Below are 14,065 nucleotides of genomic sequence, written 5' to 3' on the forward strand. Positions count from 1 at the left end.
TCAGCATCCCCATCTCAATTTCATGTATCTATAGGATTAGTAATTTTTTTTTAATTTGCATGTGGATTCATATTAGAAGAGTAATATGAATGTTGTGGACATGTTTTTCAAACTAGAGGTGAGCAAAGAGAACATTAAAATACCTAGAAACCTATTACCAAAAAGCCCACCTAGTACCAGATTAGCCCACTGATGTTTTATGATCACTCTTTCAGTTCTTTTTGTGTTTCAGTCTTTACATACATCCAGTTGTATGCATATTATTTCTTACAATTTAGGATCATACTGAAGCTACTATTGTCTAACCTTTTTTTCATTCACTTACATATCATCTCTACCCCTAGTGTTAGGAAACAACAGGAAAGCTGAATTTTTCTTTTACCAGCCACAAAATATTTTCATTAGATGATCGTGTACTGTGTCATGTGAAACATGGTGCCCAGACGTACCTTTGATGAACCTCGGGAAGCCCAGCTCTCAGGTGTCTGTCTCTCTTCCTGCCTTCCCTCAGCCTACCCTTGGATTTCTTTTCACCTCTGCCCTTCCTGCCCGTGGTTCCAGTTCTAAGTCAGAAAGCCCCAACAGTTTCTTCTTTTGATGGACTCTGAGGTCGGCAGAGCTTCGGGTCCTTCGGGCTGGCCTGCATGGGGAAGGGAGCAGAGGGGAACTGGGTGTTCCATCTACTGCACAAAGGGAAGAGTGTGGGCTGAGACCACCAATCCCCGGTCTGTCGTGATTAGAATAACGAGGAGGGTAGTATGAGGGGGTCGATGGTGAAGGATTAAGATTTGATGGGTAGTGAGCACACAATATTGTGTACAGATGATGTGTTATTGAATTGGGCACCTGAAACCTGTATAACTTTGTTAACCAGTGCCACCCCAATTTATTCTGTTTCAAAAATCTTCAAGTTAATTAAAACTGTTTCTTATTGATATTGTCCAATTATTACCAAAATAATTCTACTGGGTCACTCATCAACAATATGTCTGCTTTTCCTTCCCATGTTACCAAGAACCCATGCTTGATTATCATAGAAACATATCAGTATTGAGAACAAAACTCCATCCTGACTTATTGTTTTCTTTGTCCCTTTTAGTTAGGTCAGTGAAGTCATTAAAACTTTGAGGAAAGTGATCGAGAACTGGGAAATCCAGATCAGTGAAAGATGGAAAAGTTTCTGGTGGTATGAAAATATGGAAGGAAAACCAAAGTCAACAGAAATGTAATATGGGAGACCATCAAGGAGCCTGCAGAAATATTTTAATGATTGTGAACTTGGGACTTCTCAATGGTTTCCAGCCCATGAACATAATGCTTCTGCTGTGCAATGCTCACCACTCCCTGGTCACTAAAACTAGATACATGGAAGGAGGGGAGAAGACACACTCATTTTCTTCCCTGTGGGAGGGAGATCGGGCTCAGATTTCATTCCTGTCTCCTCACTCCTGCCAAAAGTCTCCAGCAACCCCATAGCCTTGCAGGGCACTGAAGGACCGCAAAGACTCATGGAAGGGCTCATTAGCCTGGCACCTACAAGAATAATTAAAAGTTGAGATAGAAACATTTTCAGAATGTTTATCCCATTGGGAAATTGGAAGGGTGAGGAGCTGTGATAGTTACCAAGAAGGAGGTAACTATCTTGGGGGGCAGAGGGTAGAGCATGAAGAAAGAAACACACCAAGAGCGAGTAATTGCCCTCTCGGGATTCTTAAGTTCTGAAAAGTATCAGCTAAGCTCACAAAGAAAAACCTCCAGTCCCAGGAAGAGGACTGACAACAATGGCTTCGAGGACTTCCTGAGAGATGTGTTGTGTCCCCATCCAAAATAGGTTCTGTGCAGTGGGGTGAACACACAGCTTCGGTGAGTGCCCCACTGGGAAGCTTATGAGGAGGTTGAGAGGATGCAGCCCAAATCCCCCAGAGCAGCCAGGACTGCCCTGGGGTCCTCCCCTGTGTGTTTCTCACTGGTTGTAACTGGAGGCTCTCTGATGCTTCCCATGACCTTGACTCAGCAACACCTTGTTTGTGAGCCACTCAGTAGAGACTTGGTCAGTCATCCAACCAACAGCATAAACCAAAGTGCTCAGTATATACACACCTGCATTCAAAGAACTGAAAAGTAGAGATCAAAAGAGGGAAGCTCTTTCCTTGGCTCCCAGGCATTTCATTATGTTCCAGTTAAGGAGGAGGAACAAAGAAGAGTTAGGATCACTGTAAGAATCAAAGGGAGACACAGACACGCCTTTTCTCAGGTGTGGCCCCAGATCTGGTGGAAAACTCACTCTATTACAGATCACCTCACTCTAGGAAATATGTGGACCAACTTTATAAAGAAGCGCATGCATGTATCACAAGTCTACAAGTCTTTCGGCTTTGACTGAAAAGCTTCTCTCAATTCTACCTCTGCGGCCTCTTCCCTATTTTGTTAGCCTCTGTATTTCAAGTCAGCCTAGTGCCAGTCATTGACACCTCCCCAAACAGTTATGTATGATATCAATGCCTTGATTCTCAAACCTAGTAGGCCATAAGATTTTACTGCCTCTACACCTATTATGAAGGGCAAACAAAGACTGCAGAATTTCTTTCTCCCTCTTTCTACTGCTTGAAACCACAGCTTACATACATTCATTTATTGCGGATCTGTAGAGCTAGGAGAACTCTTGGTGTTTCCCTAACTTGTGCATTGTGCAGGCAAAGAAAATATGGCTTGAAAGGCTAGTGTTTTAGGACGTCACCTAGATAGTTTATTCATACAGGTGGAAACCCAGGTCTCCAGTTCTACATACACCTTGAACCTCATCTTCTTTTTTTCCAAGAAGAAAATGAACTGCTTGTTTCTTCACTTTATTATTTCTACACATCTCCTTGGCTACTACATATGCAACTCCATGTCTCCAGGTACCACACTTGATACTTGAACTTCCTTTGAAAACTCGCATAAGGTCTTAGCTAATTTTCTCTGTCCTCCCACCAGGCTCGGCTCCCAGACAGGGAGATGAAGCTGTACTGATCCCTGTCACCCAGCACCTGCCACTGGGACAGGCATTACTCAGCACCAAGTAACATGTTCACTAGGCCAAGTGAAGTGGAACAGAATTCTCTAATTATCCCAAAACATTGAGGGCGAGGAAATTTATTAATAAAAATAGTTTATCATCCAGAAACAACTAAATTTATTAGGAAAAAAAGGTCCTTGGTGTCCTTTTCTGAAAAAAAATAGATGGTAAACACGATCTCTATGGTTCCTTTCATTTATGGCAATTTTAATATGCTTATAGAGTACCAGAACCCTTCTGGAGGGGCTCTTGGTCCATGACAGCGACTCTGAAGGTGAGGATTCTGGATGCTGTAGCAGCTTCTGGCTCATTGTAGGTCAGAACTGAGTTACTTCCTCTGCTGACCCAGGCACCTGGCTCTGTAGGCAGCCACAGGCTGCCTGGGGCTGTGCTCAGGACCCCAGCCACCCACCAGCAGCTGGGCTCTGGCACTAGAGACAGCCTCCAACCGAACCTGAGGCCCTAAAGCCAGGTACTAGTCTTAGCGATTCCTACAGTGACACCTTCCAGCCACTGCAGGGCCAGAACTGAGTGGAAGGCAAGAAAATGCCCACTCCATTCAGGTTCTCCACGCTCTACCTCCACCCATAAGAGTCCAAACCACCATTCTCAACCAGAAGAAATCCCAATTGGATTATGCTTTTCAATTCTATTGTGTTAGGTTCCAGGGGCTCCACTCGGGTTTTCTTAACACTGAAGTGTTGTATTTGTCCTCTGTTTGGCTCTCTTTTAATTCTTACAGATTTTACCAAGATCCGTATTTTTATTTTTTAATTTCATTCTGTGGCCCTGCTGATTTTCTAAACACAAATTGCTAACATCGAGAGGCAGCATTTCCTAGAAACTGGTTGAACGCAGAGCATCTTGTATACTCAATACTATTTTTAATAAATGAGTCAATGTATAACTTGTTTTAAAAGCAGTAAATAGGCTTTGAGATTCCAATCATATTTTTTAAAAAACTGAGGGCATTTAATTCTACTTTCATAGAGGGCCGGTGGACACATCGGGAGGGAGGTAGCCCAGAGCAATCTTAGTTGAGAAACGAGAATCCGCTCCCTCTGAAAAAATTCACTGGACTTCAGTCACTTCACAGAAGTATTATGTAAGTATCACTGGGTTCCAAATGCTCTTATTACATCATTTTGTCGATCATTTCTCTAAACAGCTAAATAAATGCCAGCAACTTACTATATAAATTGCACATTATTGAGAAGGAAGGCATAGATGCAGTGGTCCTTCATCATAGCTGGAAGTCTAACTGACCAAGAAGTATCTTTGTTCCTCTCCTTCACAGAACTTAGTGCAAGCGTTCTTGATTAATTATTGTAATTACTGATGCAATCTGAGCTCCTAATTATGTTATCTTAATTAATTTTGGGAGTGTTAATTTACTCTGGGTTCCTGATGACATAACAAAAAGCAAGGAAAAGGGACTTGTGCTTCTGTCGTTCTTGTTCAGACAGGTGTCTGTTGTCTAGCACAGTCTCTGATACACACAGAAGCTGAACAAACACTGTTTTAAAAGATTCAAGCCTCATGTAGATTGATGGGCACGATGGGAATGATAGAAGAGGACTCCTTTGTGGGCAGTAACCAGACTGAACCCCAGAAGAATCGTGAAGTGGAGCAGACTCCATCTTCTAGGAACAATTCAGAGGACCCTTCTTGATCTCAAGTGTCTGATTGCAACGCGTGACTCACTGCTCCCAGGGCTGCAGAATCTTTCACTGCTCTATTCCACCTCTCCTACCTCTTTACCCGCTTCCTATCTTCTTTCCTTCCTTCCTTCTTCATTTATTTATTTATTTGTTTGTTTGTTTATTTGCTTCAATCATTCTTTCTCCCTTTCCTGCAGCATGTTTTTTCTCTCTTCTCTGCATTGATAGCTTATCTCCTATATACCTGTACTGGACTAGACATAAGTACTAGACCTGCTGCTGTACTAGACCCTAGACATAAAAGGATGACCATACAGGGACTTCATCCTTGAGAATCTCACAGTTTAGTGTGAGAGCCCAACTGTCCCTTTCCCCAGCATCTGTGCTGCAATCTCCCCTAAGCACTTAGGTTAAGGAACCTAAGGGGAGGTGTCCCAGTTTCAGCTCAGCCCAAGCCCACAGCTTCATGGAGACTCCTTAGGTAAGATCGGAACTTGCCTTTCTCTGATTCTGCTCCTGCCCCTGCAGCCCAGTCCTCTGCTCCATGAAGAGGGACAACCTGACCTGGGTGGATGAGTTTGTCCTAGTGGGGCTCTCCAGCAACAGGCAGATCGAGGCAGGACTCTTTGCCCTGTTTGGGGCTGCTTATCTGCTGACCCTGCTGGGCAACGGCCTCATCATCCTCCTCATCCAACTGGACCCAAGACTGCATCTGCCCATGTATTTCTTCCTCTACAATCTCTCGGTGCTGGACATCTGCTACGCCTCCTGTGGGGTCCCCCAGATGATGGTGCACTTGGTCCTGGAGAACAAGACCATCTCCTTTGCCCGATGTGGGACTCAGCTCTTCCTCTTGCTGGCCTTAGGGGGGACCGAGTTCCTGCTGTTGGCCACAATGGCTTATGACCGGTATGTGGCAGTCTGTGACCCCCTGCGGTATGTGGCAGCAATGAGCCCAAGGTGTTGCACCAGGCTGGCAGCAGCCGCTTGGCTTGTGGGCATAGCTAACTCTGCAGTGGAGACAGCAATCACCCTGCGCCTACCCACCTGTGGGCACCACATACTGAACCATGTGGCCTGTGAGACGCTAGCTCTCGTCAGGTTGGCCTGTGTGGACATCACCCTCAACCAGATAGTCATAATGGCCTCCGGTGTGGTGGTGCTGCTGGTGCCCTGCTGCCTGGTCTCCCTGTCCTATGCCCATATCGTGGCCGCCATCCTGCGGATCCGCTCCACTGGGGGGCGCCGCAAAGCCTTTGGGACCTGCGCCTCCCACCTCACTGTGGTCTCCATGTCCTATGGGACTGCTCTGGTTACCTACATGCAGCCCCGCACCGCCTCCTCTGCTGAGCGGGACAAGTTGGTTGTGCTCTTTTACGCTGTGGTGACCCCCATGTTGAATCCACTCATCTACAGTCTGAGGAACAAGGAGATGAAGGCTGCTCTGAGTCGCGTTCTGATGAAGAGTTCTGAATCGAACCATTAGATTTGTCTTTGTCTTCTGCCTTTGTCAGAAGTGTGTGTGTGTGTGTGTGTGTGTGTGTGTGTGTAAGGGAGCAGCTGGGAGGACCACAAGCCATACAACTGTCTTTGGAAGTGAGAGAGAAGTGAAATTTTATCTCTGGACTCTGTTTTTGGTCCTAACCTGGTATAAAAACAATGTCAATCCCAACACCTTAGAAACAGAGACACCCTACAGAAAACTAACTGGAAAAAAAAAATATATATATATATAGTGGCATGTAGAGATTAGGTGTCTAGGAAGTACATGAAACTTACACCATGAAATTCAGTTTCCTCAAAAAATTTACAACTACATGTCTCAGTGTTTCTGCGGTCCATGAGAAAAGGGGACGGGGGACGCTGTAGGTTCCAAATGCACTGTGCCCAGGGAGCCAAACTGCCCTTCACCAGAAGTGCAAAGGTCAACCATGCAACACACAGGGCCCAGCCCAGCTGAGCAGGGTGGGGAACTCACTTAGGGACTCAGAGCCAAGGTCATAGCAAGGGTCCCCAGCCCCTGAGGAGCAGCCTGGGACAGGTGTGAGTCATGCAGACACCATCCGGAGGGTGGCCCTCTGCAATATGCAGTGGTAGCAGAAGCCCAGTGGTCCGGACCTCCAATCCACACCTTTCTACACAGCCGCCCGGCCCTAAGGACATCTTCTTGTGAAAGTGTGCAAAGAGGCCACGCTTGCCCAGAAACCATGGGTCACACTGACAGACTCTCAGAGCTCTGCGAGGAAAGCATCGCAGTTGCCCCCTCATGACAATTTCGCTCTGCTCTAGTAACACACAATTAACGATTAAACTCTGCACGTGCTGATATATAAACTGAAGGAGCGATCATTTCACCCAGAGAAATGGTTTTGAGAACAACTTTTAAAACTCAGAATGAAGCGCCCTTACCTAAATATTACAGCTGTCTGATAGAGTCAGGACACTAATCTATTGATACCTTCCAATCCTAATCATTAAAACATATCTTTTGTATATAAAGTGATACTTGTATTCTATTCTCCACAGCAAAAGTGCATTCATCTAGCTTATCCAAAGAGGACATCAATTCATAAAGTTGCAGGTTACAAAAAGGGAGAGGAGTCCCAAATATTTTCCTACCTGTCCTATTGTTTGAGTAACAGAGCGTAGATTTCTGGGTTGTTGTTTTTTTGTTTTGTTTTGCTTTTGCCCCAGTCTCTCTGAAGAGAGATTCGATGTATTTAAAGGACACTTACTAACCAGGAGGAAACAGCTGTTTCGTCCCTCAGGAGACGCTTCTGAGCGGGGTCACCCTGAGGTGCTCTCACACAGGGGACTCTGGGAAGTTCTACACTGAGCTCTGGGCCAGAGGATGAATTTCAAAGGAACTGCTCCTCTAAATGATGTCTGCTCAGCTAGTCTGCCCACCAGTTCATGCACCTGGGGGCAGGGGCGTGGAAGAAAGAGCACACACCCTCCCCACCCTCCAGGGCAGTTAGGTGTCCAAAAGGGGAAGTGAGAGCTGGGCTCCCTGCAGGGTTTTTCCAGCTCTGCTTCCTGGCTGTTGAGAAACCTGAGGTGGGTGTGTGGGCTCCTTGCCCTGGCTCAGCTAGGAAGTGGGTGTCTCCCTCCCTGTTACAGATAGACTGGAAAGAGGTCACCTGGCGTGGGGGGCGGGGGGCATGTCCAAGCGACTCTCCAGCCTGTTTCACCCTGTTACTTTGTGGCCCTTCAGGGTCTCTACCTCTACTGCCCCAGGAGTGACATCCCAAACACTACACTAGAATGACCTCAGGCAAACCACATCTGCTCTCTGAGCCTCCGTTTTCTCATTTGCAAAATGATGAGGTTCAAGTGACCCTAAAAGTTCCCTCCAGCTTTCATTTTTTGCTGACTCTCGCTTTGCATTTTGTTTTTTCCAATGGTGAGAGTTTTGGTCACTGTTCTCAGAACTCAGGAGCCACATTTGGGGACTAAAACCAGGTTACTTACTATGCAGACACCAATAACAACAACAACAAAGCTCCGTGGAAAGCAGGAGCCCCACCCAGGTGCAGGGCTCAGAAGCTCAGCTGCTCCCTATGGCACCTAAGCCAGTTTCTATTCTTAGCATTTTCTATAGTGACAGGGTCTGGCAGCAGAAGCACTGGAGGCCACATAAGGGAAGGTTCCAACTAGCCAGGCAAGACAGGGGATAGTATCCAGCTGCTCTGCCCTCTTCTGCCCCATCCAACTGCAACCTCTGTCTTCAAATCCTGTTAGAAGGCTTGGGTGGAAATGTTTTCCTTACTATTTCATTGGATTCTATAGCCCATCTCTCATATCCTTAATACAAATGCTATTCATTTAGAAAATGCTCTGAAACTTAGTTTAGGAAGGGCTTTCTCACACCGTGGCTCATTTGATACCCACCAGTTCTTCTACAAGGCTGTATTTGGACCAGACCTCAGAAAGCTAACACTACGGGAAGACTAGGCACACCAGAGGCAAGATATCCAGGACTGCCTTTTTCGCTACTTCGTGGTGGGTTTTGAGGCAAATCATTTAAACTCTCTTGGCTTTAACTTTTTCAACCAAAGAATGAGAAGTGTACCCCGAAAGATCTTTCCTCCTCAAGAGCTCTGCTATGGTTGTCTCAAAGCAATTTTTCTCTCAAAAAACCACATATTGACTCTTCAAAAGCAAGGCTCAAGGCTCCCTCTGAAGTAAGGATTCTCAAACCTAGCTTCACACCCGAATCCCCAGGGAAAGAGGGAACCGTCACGCTAACATCTCGATGCTGCCCATCTGAGACTCTAATTTAATTACTCGGGAGCATGGCCTGGGCTTCTGGAGCGTTCACAGCGCCCAGGTGATTGTGAAGTGCAGCCGTGTGAAATGCAGGGCAGAGTGCTGCCCTGGAACCCGCCATGGACCCCATGGGACCTGCACAGGGAAACTCTTATTTTCTGGAGCTTTCTCCTCCCCTCTCCAGCTTTCCCTAGTAGGCATTCGCATGGGCTTTGGCAGCAGCTGGACGCTTGTCCACGTCCCTGCTCATTCTCCTCCCGGACCAAAGTGCTTCCTTCTGCCCCTCATTGCAAAGGCAACGGAGGCCAGTATTGAAATACTGAAAGGAGGCACAGAGGGGCTTGTTGCCAATAAACAGAGAAATGAAGACTATAAAATCACTTAGTACACTGGTTAACCAAGAAAAGAATGCCACCTTGAGGCCTAGCTGGTGGAGCTCAGTGGATTGAGTGCAGGCCTGCCAACCAAAGGGTCGCTGGTTTGATTCCCAGTCAGGGCACATGCCTGAGTTGTTGGCCAGGTCTCCAGCAGGGGACACATGAGAGGCAACCACACATTGATGTTTCTGTTTCTCTCCCCCTTTCTCTTTCCCTTCCCCTCTATTGAAAAATAAAATCGTTTTTAAAAAATGGCATCTTTTTCCTTTGACAGAGGCGAAAGACCAGCAATATGGACAGGGAGGTGTTCCCAGGGCAAAGGCATACAGAAGGACTCGTACATGGCAAAGCCCCGAGGGTTTTAGAGGCGCTCCCTTTCTGACCTCATCTGTGGGCACGCCAGTTTCCAAATGTTGTCACTGCAGGTAAGTGATGTGCGCAGGCGCCTTTTATTAATCACTCACTTTAACATTCAAATAAATGCCAGCATTTCCCTAAGGAAATAGCGCAGTCACACGAAGCTGGCACATAATTATAGCTGGTGGGACATTCTGCAATGAGGCCTTGATCTTACCGACCTAGGATGAAGCTTGCTCCATCAGTAGGCTGAGAACCAAGTGAGCGCTTCTCTCTGTCACCAGCCGTCTCCTCATGGAAGAACCAGGAAGAGCCAGTGACCCGGCCCGGCAGTAAGGAGAAGGGGGGATTCCAGTCCTGCATCTTGGGATCAGAGTGCAATCCTCAAGACCTTTAAACTCCTCTTATTCATGCCCCCCACCAAAAAAAAATGTTTTAATGTCAAACACTTGTTAAGAATCTTTTCATAAAAAGACAAACCATTAAAAATCCCCAACTTGGAGCAGCTCCCAGTCTAGATGGAGGAAACACACAAGTCTGCACAGCCCTCATCAGGCCCTTTGTTCAGTACAGACTGCGAACTCTGATTCTGACCTTGGCCTCTCTAACGCCGCCTCCCGGAACAGCCCAGCCCACCAAAAGGAGGAACAACCTGATGGGGGTGGGTGACTTTGTCCCATTGGGGCTCTCTGGTGACAGGCAGACCCACGTTGGACTCTCTGTCCTGTTTGCAGCTGCCTATATGCTGACCCTGCTGCGCTCACCCCGGGCTGATCAGGCTGGACCCCCGACTGCACCTGCCCATGGACTTCTTCCTCTGCACCCCCCTGGTGGTGGGCATCTGCTCCACCTCCAGTGGGCCCACCTGAGGCTGGTGCACTTCCTCCCAGAGAAGACGACGACCTCCTTTGCCCAAGGTGGAGCCCAGCTCTTCTTGCTAGCAGTGCTGAGGGTGGGGGGTGCAAATCAAGCCCCTTCTACTGGCCACTAGGGCTCATGCCTGCTACATGGCGGTCTGTGACCAGCAGAACAGCACACGTGTTGTGTAACAACCATTCACATAAAAAGTCATGGGGAGAATGTAGTTAATAAGTTAGGTGGTCAGTTAGCCACTAGGTGGGCATTAAGTTAGCTGACTGGTTTGTTAGCTAGGTTTTAGTGGTTTTTCTGCCACAAAATAAAATAGCTCTAAAAGGACAGAGGAAAAACTGGTAAGAGTACATCCGAAACTAACATAATATTGAATGTCAACTGTGATTATTTTTATATATTTTAGAGAGAGACAAAGGGAGGAAGAAAAAGAGGGAGAGAAACATCCATGTGTGGTTGCCTCTCCTGGGCCCCCCTACTGAGAACCTGGCCTGCAGCCCAGGCCTGTGCCCTGACTCAGAATTCAACCAGCGACCCTTTGGTTCACAGGCCAGCGCTCGATTCACTAAGCCATACCAGCCCGGGCATCAACTGTAATTTAAAATATTTTTAAAGTACATTTTGAATTTTGAACCTAGTGAATGTATCATCTACTAAAAAATAAATGTTTAGAATTAAAATGTAGAATAATTTGCCCCCAAATTATAGAGTATCCACTCAGCAACATTCACCTAAACTCATCCTGACTGATAGGGAAATCATTTTCATTTTCAGAGATTAAAATTTCTCTTTATTAGCAATCCAGTTGCAAGTTGGTCTCTGAAATTTGCATATTGATGCCTTTTAGCAAAAACTTTCAAGCCTGCCTTACAGGCACCCAACTCTAACGAAAGTTTTCTACAAAATTATTTTTAAAACATTTGCATAGTAATTGACACAAATTATTTTTAAAAAGTTAAAGATTATACTTAATAGGCTAATTTTTTTTTCAAAAAAAAAAGAGGTTAAATAGTTTTGGGACACTAAGTGAAATTCTTGAGTCTTTGTCAGAACAAAAAGTACATGTTTATTCAATTCACATGGGACTTTGTGACGTTTGCTTGAAGGGAAAAAGTTCCAAAGATGATCTGTCAAAAGAGAAAATCACAATGTATGATTCTACAGGAAGAATAAACATGGGAAAAGCCTGGCGGCCACTCAGACCTCAGAGAGGAGAAAACCAAAGGAGGAACAATGGCAATATTAATGAGAAAAGAGAGGGGGTGGTGTAAAGAAACCCTTCAGTGGTTTTAGTACAATTCAAACTGAAGTATCCGAGTTTGGTGAGAGGAAAAGCCCTCCTCAGAAGAAAGGGCTTCTGGACCTCCCAGCCCTGGCCTCTGTCCCCCTCAGCTGTCCCCTCACCATAACTGCTACATTGTCCTCGTGGAGACTGCTGCTTCCCCATCCGCACCCTGCTTCCCTCATAGATGAGATGCCCTTTCTCGGAACTCCCCGAGGAATTCCCCAGGGCTGTCAAGGCAAGAGTACAATTAATCAAGACTTTTTAGCTGAAGGCTGCCATGCAACAGAGAGGGTACAAACAGAGTAGCGCATAATTTTGTATTCTGACCTTCAGGACAAGCCTGGCTCTCTGAGACCCACAATGGGACGCCCCTGTACTAGTGTCCTAAGGAAGGTATCATGCCCAGGCAGTTCCCAGAGTTACTCTCCCCCTTTCCTTGTCAAAGGAGGAAGCCCAGGGCGTGATATAGCAGATACTACCTATGGAGGTATCTCCATCCAAGTGGACCATGGCTTTGTCATCCTCACCTGGATAAGGAAACCATTCCACCTGGGCTGCCTAGAAGCCCCTGGCCAGCAGAAGTAGCTGCCTGAACACCCCACGAAGCCTGAAGTTGCTGAGAATGAGGATAAAGGGATGTAAAGATGTGCACAGGTAGATTAAAATTTGCCAGGGCCAGTACCAGTCACTCTCTGTGGTAAAGAAGCCTGCACCATTGCTGATCAGGGATGCAAAAGACAGAGTGTAAAGAACGAGGAAGGAGACGAGTGACCACAGAGCTCTGGTGTGGGCCTGGGTGCTGGGCTCCTGCGGGCTGGACCCATTCTGCCGCATCACCTGAGTGTGTCTCCTCAGAGAGTTCATCAACAGCACAGTTGAGACCAGGAAAACAGAGCAAGGGATTGACAACGTGACAGATTTTATGGGCAGGATATACAGAATCTCCAGCCTCCTGTTCCACTCCTTGTAGGTCATATTCCCATAAAGTTTTCTAATATAGAACCCTTGATATGCAGTGTGGTTTACCCAATAGGAGAACAGGGCAGCGACACAGGAGACCAGGAGAGAACCCAGCAGAAGCCAGGGCACCGACCCTGGGAACCTCCACTTGAGCCAGAGGAAGGTGGGGTGGGTAAGGTTGGCGATCTTCAGGCAGAAGAGGACACTGAGCCAGGCACTGAACCAGAAGGTGGCTGCATTCAGGAAGTTCCAGTGGAGATTAAAGAGCTGCTGCACGGGACCCCGGTTGAGCTCCCCCAGCTGGAAGAAGTAGTAGAAATTGTGCACTATTCCAACCCACTGCAGGCAGAAACGGGAGACACCCAGGCCGATGAGGATCATGTCAGAGCGGGGCAGCCTCCCAAGCCGCCTCCAGTGTCTGGTCAGCACCACCACGATGAAGCCATTGGCCAGGAATCCCAGCAGAAACAGCAGGACAAAGAGCCACATGAAGAGGTTTACAAATGCTGGCTGCATGTTGGCCCCTCCTCTGGTCACCACCCCTGCCTTGCTACCTGGCCTCCTCCCTGGCCCCACTCACAGTCCCTCTATTGATTTCTCCTGCAGACGTGAAAAGAATGCTCAGGCTCTGCATCTGAGCCAGAGCTCACTTAGAAGGAAGATGCTTGGACTGTGAAACAAAGGTGAGCTCAATTTGGTGAAGATGCAAATTTCCCCTGGGTTCAGTTACCACTCTGCCTAGCAACTGCCCCTGATTTGCCTTCTCTGATTTTGCCTGCCTAGTGCCATGGTTAACATCAAAGTAGAGAGCCTCCCAGGGACCCTGTGACTGAGTTCCGTCCTTCTCATGACATGCTTGGGTCCTGTAAACATACCCCTCCCCATCAGATCATTCTCAAGATATTAAGTATTGAAAATATATAAGCAAGAAGTATAAGTCCTGGCTGGTGTAGCTCAGTGGATTGAGCACGGGCCTGTGAACCAAAAGATCGAGGCTCGATTCCCCGTCAGGGCACATGCCTGGGTTGCAGGCCAGTTCCCAGCAGGGGATGCACCAGAAGCAAGCATACATTGATGTTTCTCTCCCTCTCTCCTTCCCTTCCCTTCTAAAGATAAATAAATAAAATTTTTTAAAATAAATAAATAAAAGAAGTATAGAGAGACACTCATCTTCTGCCTCGGCCAGGACCCAGGCCAATGGTGAAGCTGCAGAAGTCTGTGTCTAGCC

At 46.9% G+C, this 14,065-nt stretch overlaps 2 protein-coding genes across 2 annotated transcripts; one reads left to right on the forward strand and one right to left on the reverse strand.

Annotated features, from left to right (window-relative positions):
* Positions 1-5,263: 5,263 nt before the first annotated feature.
* On the forward strand, positions 5,264-6,205 carry LOC128628083 (olfactory receptor-like protein OLF3). The gene has a single exon (XM_053669847.1). The coding sequence runs from the start codon at positions 5,264-5,266 to the stop codon at positions 6,203-6,205; it is 942 nt and encodes a 313-aa protein (XP_053525822.1).
* Positions 6,206-12,435: 6,230 nt separating this feature from the next.
* On the reverse strand, positions 12,436-13,353 carry TAS2R41 (taste 2 receptor member 41). The gene has a single exon (XM_037160721.2). The coding sequence runs from the start codon at positions 13,351-13,353 to the stop codon at positions 12,436-12,438; it is 918 nt and encodes a 305-aa protein (XP_037016616.1).
* Positions 13,354-14,065: the final 712 nt, after the last annotated feature.

This window comes from Artibeus jamaicensis, unplaced genomic scaffold (assembly GCF_021234435.1).
Source record: "Artibeus jamaicensis isolate MK-2021 breed Jamaican fruit bat unplaced genomic scaffold, CSHL_Jam_final contig_1696, whole genome shotgun sequence".
Taxonomy (NCBI): Eukaryota; Metazoa; Chordata; class Mammalia; order Chiroptera; family Phyllostomidae; genus Artibeus; species Artibeus jamaicensis.